Source organism: Eptesicus fuscus, chromosome 23 (assembly GCF_027574615.1).
Source record: "Eptesicus fuscus isolate TK198812 chromosome 23, DD_ASM_mEF_20220401, whole genome shotgun sequence".
Lineage (NCBI taxonomy): Eukaryota > Metazoa > Chordata > Mammalia > Chiroptera > Vespertilionidae > Eptesicus > Eptesicus fuscus.
In genome coordinates, this window is record NC_072495.1 from 23,916,492 (window position 1) to 23,932,448 (window position 15,957).

The 15,957-nt window shown below is 52.0% G+C and overlaps 1 protein-coding gene and 1 long non-coding RNA gene across 4 annotated transcripts in view; one reads left to right on the forward strand and one right to left on the reverse strand.

Annotated features, from left to right (window-relative positions):
- Positions 1-15,957, forward strand: part of LOC114231877 (uncharacterized) — a 47,131-nt gene that overhangs the window by 27,854 nt on the left and 3,320 nt on the right. The window contains exons 3-7 of one of the 2 annotated variants that reach the window (XR_003617873.2): positions 965-1,099; positions 1,226-1,369; positions 8,235-8,408; positions 14,182-14,243; positions 14,357-14,591. This is a non-coding gene — a long non-coding RNA (uncharacterized LOC114231877). The remainder of the gene's footprint in view (positions 1-964; positions 1,100-1,225; positions 1,370-8,234; positions 8,409-14,181; positions 14,244-14,356; positions 14,592-15,957) is intronic. The other variant, XR_008555251.1, reaches the window with a different exon arrangement.
- Positions 1-15,957, reverse strand: part of TTC28 (tetratricopeptide repeat domain 28) — a 392,003-nt gene that overhangs the window by 8,516 nt on the left and 367,530 nt on the right. Inside the window, exons 15-21 of one of the 2 annotated variants that reach the window (XM_008142485.3) lie at positions 11,972-12,151; positions 9,405-10,125; positions 6,918-7,042; positions 4,517-4,748; positions 3,792-3,868; positions 2,293-2,316; positions 1,222-1,351 (exon numbers count right to left, since the gene is read on the reverse strand). In XM_008142485.3, coding sequence (XP_008140707.2) covers positions 1,222-1,351; positions 2,293-2,316; positions 3,792-3,868; positions 4,517-4,748; positions 6,918-7,042; positions 9,405-10,125; positions 11,972-12,151 — 1,489 coding nt within the window. The remainder of the gene's footprint in view (positions 1-1,221; positions 1,352-2,292; positions 2,317-3,791; positions 3,869-4,516; positions 4,749-6,917; positions 7,043-9,404; positions 10,126-11,971; positions 12,152-15,957) is intronic. The other variant, XM_028146798.2, reaches the window with a different exon arrangement.

Here is a 15,957-nt window from a genome sequence, read left to right on the forward strand (position 1 = left end):
CACCCAAGGGAGGCTCAGGCCCTGTGCCCTTCCTTTATAAAGAAAGGTCTTGGCTTCATCTCCTTCCTCACCTGTGTTACTGCCCCAAGACTAGCCTACAGCCTGTCATGGAAGTGAAAAGAGATGTGTCCTGAGTATAGACCTGGCCTTTCTCACTCTTGCTCCATTTGCTACCGACCACTTTTATTTAGATAAAAATTTACTATGTTTACACCAAGAAGACTGCTTTAAGGAAATACAAATCATAAAGGACATCAAAGTGCCTATTCACAGGGGATGTGTGCGGTGGGGGCTTTGTGGGTTTCCCTTGGTACCTTCAAAGACAAATGGAGCCAGCCTTAAGTTGAGGTTGGCTGGGAAAGGTCATCTACAAAACGGGTTAGAAAAAAATGGCTCAATACTGAATATCTGGGCCTTACAACCAGAAGAAAATTCTTCTTTAAGGAATTGCTGTCTGGTCCCTATAACAGTGAATTCAGGCTGTGTCATCCTCTAAAGACTCCCCATTCTCAGGTTAAAACCAAAGCCATCCCATGTCGTCTCGGCCCCCCGTTTCTATCACAGTGTGCCTCACCTTCTATAGTAAGGTGCCTCCCTTACATTAGGTAGTTACTGTCTCTCTAAGAGGGCAGGGCCTTTTGTCCTTTGCTCACTGCTGCATCCCCAGTGCCTAGGACACTGGCTGGCACATGACAGGTATTCGAAAAAAAGTTATGGTGTGAATGGCTCCCAAGCAAGTCACACAGACACTTAAGTGGAGCCAGGGGAGTTATGCCAGGAGCTGCCTCAGTCGAGTTACAGTGTTGAGAAAGGAAAAGTGAGCATCATGGATTGAACAAGGATCCTGTACATGGAGTTCTAGGTCCCCACAGTAAAAATCTAAGGTGGTTTCAATAGTATTTTATTTCTGCCAGTTTCTAGTATTAAAATAATTGTTTTATTACTATTTAACTTTTAATCACAGCCTGACTCCCAACAGTACGGAATCTACGGATTCATATTCAAATGATGACCACAAATGAGAGACAAAGTCCTAAGGGAAATGGGACAAAGCTGGGGAGCTATTTCGGAATTGTACTAAACCACTAGAACCTCTGAGGTAACTATTTGAGTAATAAGACATCTAAGGAGATAGAAAACCCCTGAGAGTCTACCAACTTTACCCAAAACTTGATTTTTCAAAAACAGAACTAAAGAAACGAATTAATAAGTCTTTCCTACCTAGAGCCGCCAGGAATTCGTGACATCCCGGGAGCCGCCACAGCTGGACACTGATGGAGACTTGAATGGGAGCCAGAGCAAAGTCCTGCTCCTTCTCGCAGGCCTGCAGCTGGACCAGCACCTGGTGGAGCTGAGTAAGGGGGAACACGTGAGCTCCTTCCCCTCTGGCCCACCTAGGATTTGTCCCTAAGTTATTCTTATCTCACCTGTTGTTGTCATCACTAGTGAGCTTATATTTGTATGGCATCTGAAATACTCTTTCTAGTGTCTTCACGCCTGTTGTCCTCTCTGGGAAACTCAAGGGGCAGTGGTTGTTAAAGGTTAGGGCCGGCCCACAGTCAGGGTTTCTGCTTCCAGCCTCACGTCTTCCCTGGAGCACACTCGCTGCGGGGCCACTGAGCACAGGGGAGGGGCTTGGGGTTATAGGTCTGGTCATCTCCCTCTCTTTCCGTCTATTTAATTAAAACCATCTTCATGATCTTGAGGTAAATGGTGAAGAGGAATCCAAGGTAACATTCTAGGGCAGGGGTGGGGAACCTTTTTCTGCCAAGGGCCATTTGGATATTTATAACATTTGTGGGCCATACAAAATTATTAACTGAAAAATTAGCCTAGTCTATTTGGTCAACTATTTCATTAACTCATCCCTAATAACTTGGCAGGGCCAGACCAAATGATTTCTTGGGCCTTATATGGCCCGTGGGCCGGACGTTCCCCATCCCTGCTCTGGAGCCTCAGCACTCAACCCGCTGAAGTGCTGTGATGTTTCAGATTTCCCTAATCTATAAACACTACTCAGTTGCTTCTGCCACTGCTGCTCTGATGGAACTGAAAGGTCAAATCAAGAACACAAGAGGGTGGAGCAGGAAAGGGGGAGCCAGAGCAGAGGAAGGGGATGGACTGCCTGAGCGAGCGGCGCTAGTCATCCCAGCCCGAGCGAGTGTTGGCATGTGCATGCGACTCCGAGAGAGCACAGCACGTGTGCTCAGAGCATGCCAAGGGGACCTCGGGGGTGGGTGGGTGGGTTGAGGGGCTCACCTGACAACAGTTGCTACTTAAAGTAGTACTCACCATTCCAACCATATTTTTAACAGCCTTCGGCCAGCAGATATAAGAAAAAGAAAGAAAGAGAGAGAAAGAAGACAGTTTAGACTCAAGCACAGGTTGTTATGCAACACGAGCTGACCACTGCTTTAGGAAGCGCGATACCAGGCCTGAGGCTCTGACCGGGAGGGGAGAGGAGCAAGAGTCAGCAGGGACACACAGGAAATGAACAGCCACACCCAGACCAGAAGCACTCGGGGTCAAGGGGCTCAGGGTCAACCAGGTCCTGCCCTTCCTTGCCAGGAGAGGAGCAGGGCAGGTCAGACTCAAGTGGGGAAGGGGCACAGTGGGTATGAATAGGCCACTCTGTAAACCGAAGTCCATAGTGACTCAGGAAATGTCCACCGGCCACAGTGGGCAGCCCAGGACAATTCCTGGGGCCAGGCAGAAGGATATCAGGAAAGTCCCTGTGCTGCCACCAAAAGCAAGAAATTAAGCAACTAGACTCAACTTTTTTTTTTGTAGAGCACGGGTTTCTGGCCCACCTGGATTCATTTTAATATGCAACATTCCAGAAGTGTTGTCCTGATTCTATTTAAAAGCAGATGTAACACACTTATTACGAAATGAGTAGGAATTTAATGAAGGAGCCAGATCACTGAGCTATGTTCAAATCCAGGCTGGAAACAACCCCACATATGTGGAGGCTCCAGGCACCACTCAGATTTTCAAAGGTTAATTCTAACTGGAGGAGCTTGATTTCCATGTAGAAATATTTCTGCTTAAAATGATATCTGCTGATAAATATGTAATAATGCATATTATTTTTTCAAATTACTACACTCAGTTCCGTGCTCTTCAGGGTTGCTGCTCCCTCCAGAAGCCCTCGTACCCATGGCTATCACCCTGGGGCTTGTGCCAGACCTTCTAGCCAGTAGGAAGATTAGAGGCTCTGAGAGTCAGAATCCCCCAGGTACCTGAATTAGGATCTACACTGCCTTAACAGAAAGCCCATTTTTAAAAACCTGCTAAGTGGTACCTTGAAATAGAGCTGTTTGGGATTACTGCTGTGCCTTAGTGGCTATTTTGTTTCAAGTGGAGTTCATACTTTGATCTGAGAGTAAGTACTGGAACACCTGTAGCCAGGCTGGCCCCACACCTGCTGGCTTAGGGAAGGTGGCTGTTTAACACTTGTCAGTTAGCAGGAAAAACGGGTGGGATGACAAGGTGCAGGAGACCACTGAATGGAGAGTTCAGAAAATGCCCTGAGATTACAGGTGACAGCAGCCCCTTGAGTGTCCTCTGAAGGGCCTTAAGCTCTTGGGATGCAGCACCCCTCTGTGTCTAGCACATGCTGGAGGGCTATTCTCTTACTCCCAGCTTTTGCCTTTTCCTTCTAATCACAAAGGCTGAAAAAAACAAGTAGACTACTTTACTTGCAGATTCCTATTCAGGGCCAAGTCACCCTCTTTCTAACTTGGCATGGCGCCCTCAAGCCTGGGCTCAGCCGTCCTAGCTCGACTCACCCGGCTGATGAGCTGCTCGCCCGTCTCCGAGGCAGTGATGAGCTTGCAGAGGGCTTGGAGGGCAGGGTTGGGAAGACCTAAACCAAGAAGAGGGAGATGGGTGTTATCCAGAGGGACCTCTGAACCCACAGTCCTGCTGCCTTCCCAGAGGAAAGCCCCAAATGCTCGCTTTGGTGGCCTTCAGAACAGCCAGCCCTGTACATCCATGTCTGACAGCAGAGAACCGTCTCCAAAAAAGGCAGGTTGCGGGCAAGCACCAGTCCTGACCTGCTGCAGTCCTCCAGGTGCAGGGTCACACTTCCAGAACCCTGTCTCAACCACTCAGGCAGCATCACCCGTCTGAGTGATGCACCAAGGACAGCCCTGAACTTCTGCACCCCACTTCACCTGGGGAGGCTGCACGGCTCTCATATCCGAAGCTGCTGATTAAATATTAATAGGGGCTGCTGTTCACCCAGCATTACCTCATGTCACCCAGGAAGAGGTAGAGCCAGGGCAGTACCCTATGGGCAAAGAATGCCTTGCCATTGCGAATCGAAAGATCAAGTCAAGAGCACTAGTTTCCTCTAAATCAGAAGTCTGTGTCTGGGACTGGGACATTTCTCAAGACACTCCCCTTCCCAGCTATGAGATCCAGCATCCTGGTGAGTGCAGAGGCCACGGCCACCGACCCCTCTGCCCAAGCAGTCAGCCAGCCCCTCCGGACCCGCCCTGCCCAGGCTCACCCAGCAGGGACTGGATGGTACTGCTGCACTGCTGCAGCCGGTCGCCTGGGTCGGAGGTTGGGAAGAACACAGCTGCTGGCAGGCCACTGGCTGGGGGGTCCAACCGGAAGCCCACGGCGGTGAGGAGGGCCTGCCAGCCGGGGATGCCACCCACTTTGTTCTCCACACTCTGCTGGGATGTGTACATGGCATTGCGCTGCCCGTTCTGAATGCGCTGCAGGGACTTCTCCACCTGGAAGGGGAAGAAGAAAGGGAGAGTGAGGCGCTGCTCTGCTCAGGGGCCAGCCCTGGTTTTTCTGAGTGGCTTTGGGGAATACAAAGCCCCATCTATGAAGCCAGTGCAGGGCACCAAGGTCCTGAGGACCATGACACTGCAGCAACGGCCCGGCTTCTTGAAAGGGAGGCTGCAGAGGGGAGGGATGTTATAATCAGAGCCAGGAAGGGCTGGTGCATCACTGAAGAATTCTGCCCCTCCTCTAACCCACCTCCTCCTGCCCAGGCTCTCCTCCACAGACACTAAAGTGATTTGTCTGAAAGCCAGTCTGAGGTCAGGACCTGCCCAAACCATACATGGCTACCCATCATTAGAATAAACTTCAGACCTTCAAGACCCCCTACTCAGTGCCCCATACACCAAACAGTGCCCATCCCAGAGCCCTGGCTGGCAATACCTTTCCAACTCATCCTTCACCCCTCAGCACTTGCCTCCGGGACCTGTACCTCCTCCATGATCAAGTGGCCCTCCCCACTTCCAGGGTCTAACCCGGTGCCTGGGACACGTGGACTGAACACATCAAGTAACTACGATGTTAACTCTCCCCATGAGCACTCGCTAGCACTCCCCACAGCCTTAGACCTTCCCCGGGCAGTTCTCTTTATAGAGAACTTCAGTCCATCCTGAGATGCTGTTGCCCTGGGGCACGTGTGCCAGCACTGTAGGGACAGAAGAGTCATTCCAAGATGTCACCTGACACTTTTCTTACAGTAAAATCCTGTTGCTGTGGGCTGACATCACAGGCAGCAAGAAATGAGTGCTCCTGGGCAAGAGGGATACTAGCCAGCTGGCTGTCCCTCAGGCCGGAGGGGCCTTGAAGACACTGCACACGGGGTCAAGGGGCACCCAGAGTGATTAGAAGAATGTAAGGGCTGGTGAACGTGACCCAGGGCCTCTGCAGTCAAACCAGATGAAGCCAATAATGAAAACCCTTCAATGTGCCTGAGGAGCCTCAAGGCCAAATGGGGAGCCGCTGAGAGGCCTGGCTCTTGCTTCACATCTTGGCCTCAGAGAAGCAAACCAAACGTGAGAGGGCAGTTCAGTTATTTAAGAAAAGCAGTCGGGGGGCTGCTGCAAGAAAGAGGGTGACAGGCTGACAGGGGCCTGAGAAGGGCCCCAGTGCTGAGCAACTTAAGGGCTCTGTGCAGTTTCCAGGCACAGGCGAAAATTAGTGGAGAAAGTCTCCCCCAATCCTCAAAACGTGGGCTACATTAAGTCTGGCCTGAGAGCTATCAGAAGTTTTCAGGTTCCACATGCCCACCTAGAACCCCGTCCCCGGACTCTAAACTTCCCACTCCCAGGGCCCGTGTGGACTCTTCCCTGGGTCCGCCCTCGTACACACCTGTCCTCTGAGGTGGCCATGGGGCAGCTGTTTGCATCAAGTTTGGAAAGAGCGTGGATGTGGTGTGGGCTCCTGGCTAGGACTGGGCTGGTCTTTCTGGCACAGAACTCCAAGGAGGTTAAGAATTCTAAATTATTTGAAACTGCTTTCCAGGTTGTCAAGGTGGAAGGGGGAAACAAGGTTTGTATCACTGTTTCTTGGCATTATGTGTAACTTTTAAATGTGTACAAAATGTCATGGGCCCGCCATTTGTCCTCTCACCCAAGTCCTGCAAAGATCAGGGCTAGCCAAGGTCAAAGTCGGGCTTAAATTCTTCTTCCAACTAAATTTAGGGGAAGCCAGAGTCATCTGACTATAAAATACCATCTCGCAGCTACTGGAACACTATTGTGTGCCAGCTACTCAACTGTCCTCTAATCCTCGAAATAACCTTGAAAAGTTAAAGTTTGATCCCCACTTCCAGATGAGGAAATTGAGGCTCAGGGTGCCAAGGTCACTTTCCAAAAGCCACATGGCCCAGAAATGGTTGTGGTGCAGGCCCCTGCTCCAGGTCACTGCTCAACTGCCCCTCCCCCAGTGTCTCGGCGAGGACTACGTAGCCATCTGTGTGACGTCACACATTATGCCCACCACCTGCACCAACTAGCTTGACCCACAGGCGTATGGGGACAATGTCTCCTCCACCTACTCATATGTCCTGGTGCTATGGAAACCAGCCTCCCCTTGTGCATTTCTGACAGCTTCTGCTCCATGGGAGCCTGGGTGAGGGCTCCCCAGTCCCTTACCAAGTGCAGCAGCACTCGCAGGGCGTCCCGCGCACGCTCCGGGTGCTGCAGGACCTCCGTGAGGGCCTGGCCGACGAGAGAGGAGGGGCTGTTCAGCTTCACGTCACTCCCGATGAGCATGAACCCTGTGGAGAGCACAAAGGGAAGCTCAGAGCCTGTTGTCACCTCAGCTGGGTTAGCTCTACAGCTCACCCATTCTGCAGTCACCCAGCAGAAAGGGGCTGCCCAGGACAGCTGCTCTATGGGCTGGACTGGGGAGCATTCCACTCACTGGGGGGCAGTCTGTCACCCTTCAATCCCCTCCCTTTTTACAATCAATACTGCTCAGTAGGTGAGCAGTGCTGCTTGCAGTAATAGTTGCTCAGGAAACTGCCTCTACTTTTCCACTGTGCTGTGAGCAAAGTCAGGGAAAGGATGTCCTGGGCCCACTAGGGCCCTTCCCTGGCTTGGCCACCATCTCAAGGAATGATGTCCTTTGTTTTCCCTGAAGTACATCTGTGTCTGTCTGGTACATGCCCAGGGACAGAGGGGCAGGTGTGCTCGAGTCCTGGGGGCCATTGGAGGTACTCCTCCAGCTGTAAGAATGAGCAGCTGAGCCAGGCTGGGAAGGTCCACACATCCACCTAGATCCCGTCCCTCTTCCCTCAGCACCGCTCTGTAAGGAGACCTGGAGGAGGCACAGACAGAGCAGTCTCCTTAAGCCAGCAAGCAACTTTAGGCCAACCTGCCCCCAAATAATGGAGGGAAAGGGTTTTCTAAAAGAATGAATGAGCCAAAGCCGGTTTTAAGGGTAATGGGACAGCATCATTAAACATCATTTCCCCCAGAACACAGTTGTGCCTTTAAATTATCTGTCACTAAAACTAAACAAAGAAAAATGCCATGTCCCTAAGCACCCTGGGAAGACAAGGGAGGGGCCTGCACAGAGGGGACAGGGGACGTGTCAGGAATAACTTCTAAGCACAGGGACCAGGTTCCCCACGAACCCTGCAGAATGGTCTGTGGGACTGCAGGGCCAAAGGCCCTTCTGATTGATGGAGTGTGTATAAAACAAACCACTAGCATTGCCTCTGATTTCTGCATCTGGCAGCAGAAGCAGCTCAGCAATGTAGCCAGGCCCCAGCCCAGTGCCTGCCTGCCCACCCATGAGGTGAGGGCCACCAAAGACCAGGCCTGTTGGACCAACTAAATGTTGCTCTCCGGCCACGAGAATAGGATATATTCTACAGTTTTTTTGATAGCTTTAAAAAAAAACAAAAAAAAACTACACCGTGTTGTGCTAGTGATGTAAACAAATGTTTCTATATATCAACACAGCTCATCCGCCTGGCACCACACAGCACAGCTCTGCACCCGGGGCCCCTGCAGGCTCCTCGTTTGCTGGCCGGCTGGGCCTGGGAACACCATGGCTCCACTTCAGGGCTTATCCAACTTCGGAAAATGACACCAACAACATCGGTACATGTCAACTGGATTGATTCTGAAGGAAAAGTAAGTTGAAGGCCATTTTGTTCCCAACTTTTAAATATATCCATAGATGGTACTTTTTTTGCCATTGAAACAAAATATAAATGTTTGGAAATAGTATGTTTGATGTTCCTCTGCTTCTCAAGGTTTAAGACACTGCCTTATGGGTCAGTACTATCCATTGGTGAAGCGTCCTGGGAGGTGTAGGGACCAATTCTGAGAGAGCACCATGGACTGAAGGTCATGAGTTGTGTCAGCAAAACCACTGCAGCTCGGTGAAAGGCTGGTGGGAGAATGGCTGAAGTTGGGTTTGGATCGCAGCCTATGAGGGAGGGTATGGAGGGTTCACAGGGACCCTGGAGGATGAAGGTCATCGTATGGAGCTGAGAGGCAGAGTCCCTCGTCCCCCCTCCTGTGATCAGCTGTCATAGGGAACATTCTCCCTTCACCCCTTGCGGCAGGCCCACTCAGAGCATGCGGTGTTGGCTCTCCAGAACGTGCAGTGCCTCACGCATCATAAGACATTCAACCCACTCCTCAAAGATCATCTCAGACGTGGGCAGGAAGTTATCAGCATCACCATCATCTTCATGTTACCACAGAGCTTCAGAGAGGGTTAGTAACCTGTCTCAGGTCACACAGCCTGGATGCAGAGCTAAGTCAAACCCAAGTCTTCTGAATATCAAATCTAGGGTCTTTCTACTGCACCACTCTTCTACAGTCGTGGGATTTTACACAGGGTGCCATAAAGTGGGCCATTCAGGAAACACCTCAGGAGTTTCGCATGCACACTCCGATGGCAAACTTCTGCTCCCTGGTCAAAAGACTACTTTAATGCCATGGCAGTAAAAGACTGATTGACAGAGGGCAAGTTTCAGCAAAGGAGGCTCTCTCCCAGAATCTTCCCATGCTGCCTTTCCCAGTGCCCCGCCCTGCCCTCGCCACCTCTCCCCGGCTGTGAGGACTGCTGAGCTGGGGGAGGTCCCTGACAGAGGTGCCAGCTGGCGGCCCTGCGCTCACCTGCCCAGTTGGAGGGGTGCGAGAAGGCCTTGCTGCTCTGCACCACCTTCATGGCCTCTCCCAGGGCTGCGCTGGCTTTCAGGCTGTTCAGCAGGGACGAGTAGAAGGCATGGAGAAACATCTTGGAAGCAGCCACAGGCACAGGCCACAGAGACACGAGAACACACTGTGCACCCGCAGCCAGGAAGGCCCGTGTCAGCGCGATGACCCCATCGGCCGTGACTTTGCTGCTGGACTCCTGAGAGGAGCCGAGGACCACCAGCTTCACCGGAAGCCGCAGGTCCAGGATGTCGGCAGCTGTGAGCAGCAGCTCCTGCAGGGGTGGGCAATCCGAGATGCTCTCCCCATCACTGGTGTCGTCCTGCACCCGCAGGGACTCGGGGATTGTGTAGGGGTGGCCGAAGGAGCTCTTGCTGCTGGCAGGGTTGCCATCCACACTGGGCGTGAGGACCAAGGCCGAGAGTTTCCAAGAGATGTGGGTGGCAAAGTGGACACACTCAGCCTGGGTCAGGGCACTCATGACCCGCTCTTTGGTGGCCACACTGCCCACCAGGGGCTGGCAGCCCAGCAGCTCAGACACCATATAGGCTTCCTCTTCGGCTGATGGCATCGGCCCCCACAGCCACCTGTCCATCACTGCTGACGGGAGCTTCGGGTTGCCAATGACAGCTGCCATGGAGGTGGAGCTGGAGTAGGTGGGCGGGGTTTTCCTCAGGTGAGACTGGGAGGGAGGAAGGACAAGCAAACCACTGTTAGACTGGCCGGGCTTCTCAGGAGCCCAGGGAAGGCCAGCTCCCCTGTGACAAGCTCAGAAAATAATCAGGACTGGGTGGTAAGAAGGTTGCTTCCCATTCGTCAAACCCCAGGAGGGGTGGGAGCAGGTATTTATGGGACAGAACGTGTTGGAGGCGAAGGTCTGTGGTGCCTGCCTGCTCTGAGCTTCACCCCTACAGGCCCTCCCTGTGTGCCCCTAAGTAAGGGGAACCCACTCCTGATGAGTCAGGGCGTAGGGGTGGCTTTGTTTACAAAGCAAGTCAACTCAGGGGAAACAGGGCCAAATTAAGTCCTTCAGAGACATGGCGTTCTGAAAAGATTATAGTTCCCTTCCACGGTGTATGTTGCAAAATAAAGACATCACTGAATTATAAAGTCAGCAAAAAGAAGTCCCAACAAAGTTCTGATTTTCCTGCCATGATGTCTTTTGGTGCTTTCTGGAAAACATAAATTCAAATATTATTTCAAAATAACTTTTTTGATGTTTAGACTTTGGGTAGAGAAATGCCTATTGGGTGCCTGTCAGGAGACAGGACTCTTCCATCCCCTCGTGACATTGGCAAACAGCCAGCTCACTGCTGTCACCGACATGAAGCGCGCTCAGCAGAGGCGATCTCTGATCCTGGGGTGCTCCTGACAGCAGGTGCAGTGAGCCTGCCTGTGTGGAGCAGCATCCAACCAGGCCAGCTCACTTCGCATCTGGGATTCAGTCAACCAAGGGCAGAAGAACAAAACTCAGAAAAATAATTTCTTTCACTTTGAACTGATTCTGTCCCATGAGAAAGGTACGATTCAGCAACAAAAATAGCCGAAACTAAGACCTCCAAAGCCCCGGGAAGCAGAAATGACGTGGTTTAAACCATGCCAGTGACCAAAGCCAACAGAGGCTGGTCGGGCAGGTCCCCTGGGGGCCACTTGCACCCTGGGCCTCGGGTCTGGGTGTTTCAACCTGCAGACACTCTCCCCGCACAGGTGGCCCATCTGACCAAGCCCCGCCTGGTGCTCTGAGGGGCTCTGAGAGTAGCTGGCAGCTAGAGGGCATCTAAGTTTGAAGCTAAGCATTTCATTCAGGTCCTGGTGGTAATGACAGTCGAGCAGCTGGGCCAGGAGAGCGGGGAGCATCGGGCCGTGAAGGACCAGAAGGAAGCCAGGGTTTCAGGGTCTCTGAGTTTGGAAAAGGGGGAAAGAATTCAGGGTTGGCTGAAAAGGCTCTCTAGTCAGGTGGGCAGGGCCAAGGGTGGCTGACAGGTGAGACGTATGACTGGATGGCCCACTGTTGCCCCCCCTTATTTTCATGGGGGGTTCTTCTCATGCTGACATTTTTGCTGAATGAAACCCAAGTACCTTCCTGTCCCCTGAAAGCTGCCTCATTTGTTTCAGTTCTTTCGTTGGCCGATGGCACTCTTTCCCACTTGACACTAATCTTGTCCACCATTGCTGCCTGTGGCCCTCTGCTGGGCAGCTGGAGGGTGGGATGAGCAAGGCACTCGGGTACTCAGCCTGTGGCCTCCAGCCTGGCTTAGTGCCTCTGAGTAGCTCACAACCCTGATGTCACAGCAAAGAAATTGAAAGAGAGACGACCCATATCGTGGCTTCCTGAAGCAGCGAAGAACTGTCGGGTCAGGAGGGCTGTGCCCCTGCCTTCGGACAGATCTGAAGTCACCCCAACCTGCAAGCTATACAATCAGCAGTTTGAAGAGATCACATCCTATCACTTCAGACCCCAGTCTGGCCGAAGACCACGCCCTTGCGGACCTGAGAGCGTGGCACCAACAGGCCTGCCAGAGCCTTACCTTGGACTGCGGGCCGAGGGCGCGGATGGACGGGACAGCGATGAGGGTGAAGCGTTCATACAGGTACTCGTTGGAGGAGCTTCCTTTCAGGAGGGCGAAAGGGATGAGGTAGAGCTCCCCCTCCAGAACCAGGACCAGCTGCCGGTGCCGGCCCACAGGGCCGCTGGAGTGCATCAGGCCCTGCAGAGCAAGCACAGAGGGCTGAGCCGGGGCCTGGCAGGGCTGGGCTCCCACACACCGGGCCAGCCCTGAGCAGGGGCTGAAACAGGCCCGGAGGACCAGGCACATCTGAAGGTCCACGCGGTTGCATGGTTGATGGGTTGGGCACTGCTCACAGCAGCATCACCACTTGGGGCTTCCATTCTCTATGGGTGTATTTCTTTCTAAAAGAATTGCTGATGGAGACCAAGGCTGTATGGATCTTGATAAACTAAGAAACAACTGGGACACTGGGCTGGGGGCTGAGCGTGAATCAAGATGGAGACTTGCCAGGACTTGGTGAACTGGGAGGAAAGGGAAAAGGCCCTGAAATGCTAGCCTGGGAGATGGGGCGACTTTTCTCTGAACTGTGTATCCCAATTTGTAGACCCAGGTCCTCCTAGGACAGTACCTCGTAGATGCTACTGAGCTGGCACATGCCTACAGCCCTGGGCGAGGCCCTGGATGGGACCCTGTCTGGGCAGCGAGGCAGCAGGCGGGCGACAGCAGAGTGGCCTGTGGGCAGACAGGTCGCACGGCAGAATGACAGCTGCGTTAAAAGGCAGTGGGAAACTGATTGAATGTGTTGGAAAGGATGCCCTGGAAACGGTCTCCGAATTCTGCCTCCAGCATATGCGAGCATTGCCCTTGTACAAAAAGATTAGCTATAATCCAATGTGAACTTGAAGAAAGAAAATAAAGTGACGTCTCCATCCAAATTCATATCACCTGTTAGATGAAAACGGAGGGACGATTCAAGGAAATGCTACTCTGCACCTCCATATGTCAGTCTAGAAGGGCTATTTGCTGGCTTCTTAAGTCCTGGGTTTGAAAGATAAAAGGGTTCAGCATCAGCCCTGCACCTGCATAACAGTCCCACAAATTCCAGCAAAGACTCAGCCTCTCTGACCTCTGAAATGTCTACAAGTGGATCTTTTGAAGTAGAACAAGACGAGAAGGCCAGGTGTGCCACAAGCTGCCTGTGCCCCCAGGAAGCACCCCTTCATCACCAGCAGGCTGGGACCTGCCTGTCACAGTGCAAGTCCAAGCAGCAAATAGCTGGAGAGCTGGCTGGGGGCCAGGCAGGTCGGGGAGGGACGAGTGCCCAGCAGGCAGGGGCAGCAGTGCCCTGGAAGTGGCTCTGGGGGGCTGTTACTAGTTTATGGCCTCAGCCTCTGAGATACACTGGGTTCCCACAGCCAGTTCTCCTGTCAGGTGAGCAGGTGCTGAGCTTTCTCAACAGAGGCCCCTGAGGGGAAGGGGGAACGGCCCTCTTGCCAGTGGCCTAGGTCAGTGGTGTGTATATGAGGCATCCAGGGGAGCCCAGAACATGGTCCCTCTGTGACCTCGCAGTCTTCACGTGGCAATAACCTTCCCACTGACCTGTCTGCATGGAAACCTGTGCACTCAGCAGGCCTCTGTCCCACAGGCACCTGGACTCCCCCTGCTCAAACAGAAGTTTTTAAGGTAGAAGAACCTTTTCTGTGATGCTTTGAAGAATCCTGGCATCATGGGTGGATGGATACAGTTTCAGCAAATATCACACACAGTAGTCCCTCATTACCCAGGGGGCTACAGTCCAAGAACCCCAAAGGATGCCTGAAACCACGTATGATACCGAACCCTACATGTTCTATGTTTTTCCTATGCATACATGCCTATGATAGTTTAATTTATAAACTAGGCGCAGCAAGATATTAACAATAACTAATGATAAAATAGAGCAATTACAACAACAAACTGCAGTAAAAGTTATGTGAATGCAGCACTGAGTAGAATAAGGGTTCCGTGAACACAGGCACTGTGATGCCGTGACAGTCGATCTGACAATGCAGACGGCTGCCATGTGACCAGCGGGTGGGTAGCACCCAGCATGGAAACATTAGACAAAGGGTCATCCCCATCCTGGCAGGGACCAAGTAAGATTTCATCACCATACTCAGAAGGGTGGGTGTGCAGTTTAAAACTTATAAATTGTTTATTTCTGGAATTTTTCACTTAATATTTTCCAGACCATGGCTGACTACAGGTAACTGAAACTGCAGAAAGCAAGGGGGAGACTCCTGGACCTGTTGTAAGTAACTCTCAAACCTTGACTAAAATCTACCAAGATTTTAGACTATTTCAACCAGAAATGCAAAAGTAAAAATTCAGCCCATTCAACTGTATTCTTTGCCAACCAAACAGCACACCCCTGGCCAGCCTGGAGAACCAGGGAGGGGGACGGAACTGAGTGCTGGAGAAGCATGCCCAACAGCCACTCCGAGTCTGCAGGGACCAACAGCCGAATCAGCCAAAGGGGCTGCTCACGCTGCAGGCGTCTTTGTGCAATAGGGGCCCTCCCTTCCGGGACCGACCGCATCAAAGTGAGCCCATGCACCCGCAGTGGCAGGAGCGCCTCAGTGTACCCGGAACCTGCCAGGTAAGGCCGAGATAGAGCCAGAACCCAGATGACTCACCCAATCTCACTCACCTGGGTGAGAGCACCATTCACCTCGTGGGAACTTGCTGGCTAGACGGAGCTCTCACCACTGGTTTCAATGGTACAGATAGCTTATAAGTAATTGCCTCCACTTTTCCTTCTCCTAATCAGTTGTGGAAATGCCTGCTGTCCTTGGGTGGTGATGTCCTCATTTGAATATTACTACACATCTTGCACAGAAGTCAATTAGATAGCCTGGCAGTGGGGCTGCCAGTCTCAAGGGCCTCATCTTCCATTCCACACTGTGGAGTCCGTCTGGCTGTTTCCATGGACAAACAGTCCCTGGCTCTCTCCGAACCCTCCAAGCTATTTAGAAAACAGGCACCTGAATGGTCAGTCTCATCTCCCGGGCACCTGTGCGAGGGTAAGCTGGTTATTAACACTATTTGATTTTGCAAGAGTCCTTTCCCCCAGAGCAGTAATTACAGTCATGACCCAGCCAAAGCCAAGCTCTCCTCACGGCTGAGCCCTTGGCAGGGCCAGACCCCTGCCTCGCATCTTAGCTGAGAGGTCTGGGTGAATTCCCAAGCTCCCTTGTTTAGGAAATTAGTTTACCAACCTAGCCAGCACAAACAGCAAGTTTTTTGTTTTTTTTTTGTGTTGTGTTTTTTTTTGGGGGGGGGAGGGTTGTTTTCAAACAGCCAGTTTTAATCAAGTTTCTGGAGTTCTGAAACAGGTAACTCCACTTCAACAAGCAGCCCCTCTCGTCAAGAGCAGCTATCAAAGACCTGCACGCGGGCTACCTGTCCTATAGCCGTGGTTTTCAAGGCTGTACCTACAGGAAACCAGGAACTGAAATGAATGGAAATAATGATAAGGACGGCAAAGACTAAAAGAAGTACTAACTCCCCAAATGGACCTTTAAGGGGTGATCTGACCAAACCCTGAGGGTTTTCCTGTTCTAAGTCTGCTTCCTTGACTAACGCAGCTTCTGGCTTTGGATGAAGCGCCATCTGCAAACTGAGGGGTGACTTGTGACTGGACATAAACAGGGTCCCAGTCCCTTTCATGCTAAACACTTGCAACTTTTCTGTGGTGCCATTTTCTCCCTTGGTATCAGACAGGATTTGACTTAATGACTGGCGATGGCTCATATGCCAGCACATGTAACGGCCATCCTCAGAGACTGGACGTGCCCACCCCATCCTGACAGCGAAGCGCAGGGTGGTTCCAGGAAAGAGCCCTGTGGCATTGCCCTTAAGCCAGGTCAAGTCAAGCACTGGTGCAGCCCAGGGCAAAATATTCTGTTCCACGTTCCTACTGGCTGACCTAGTCCCTTAGCAACGGGACTGCAGCTAAACAGAGG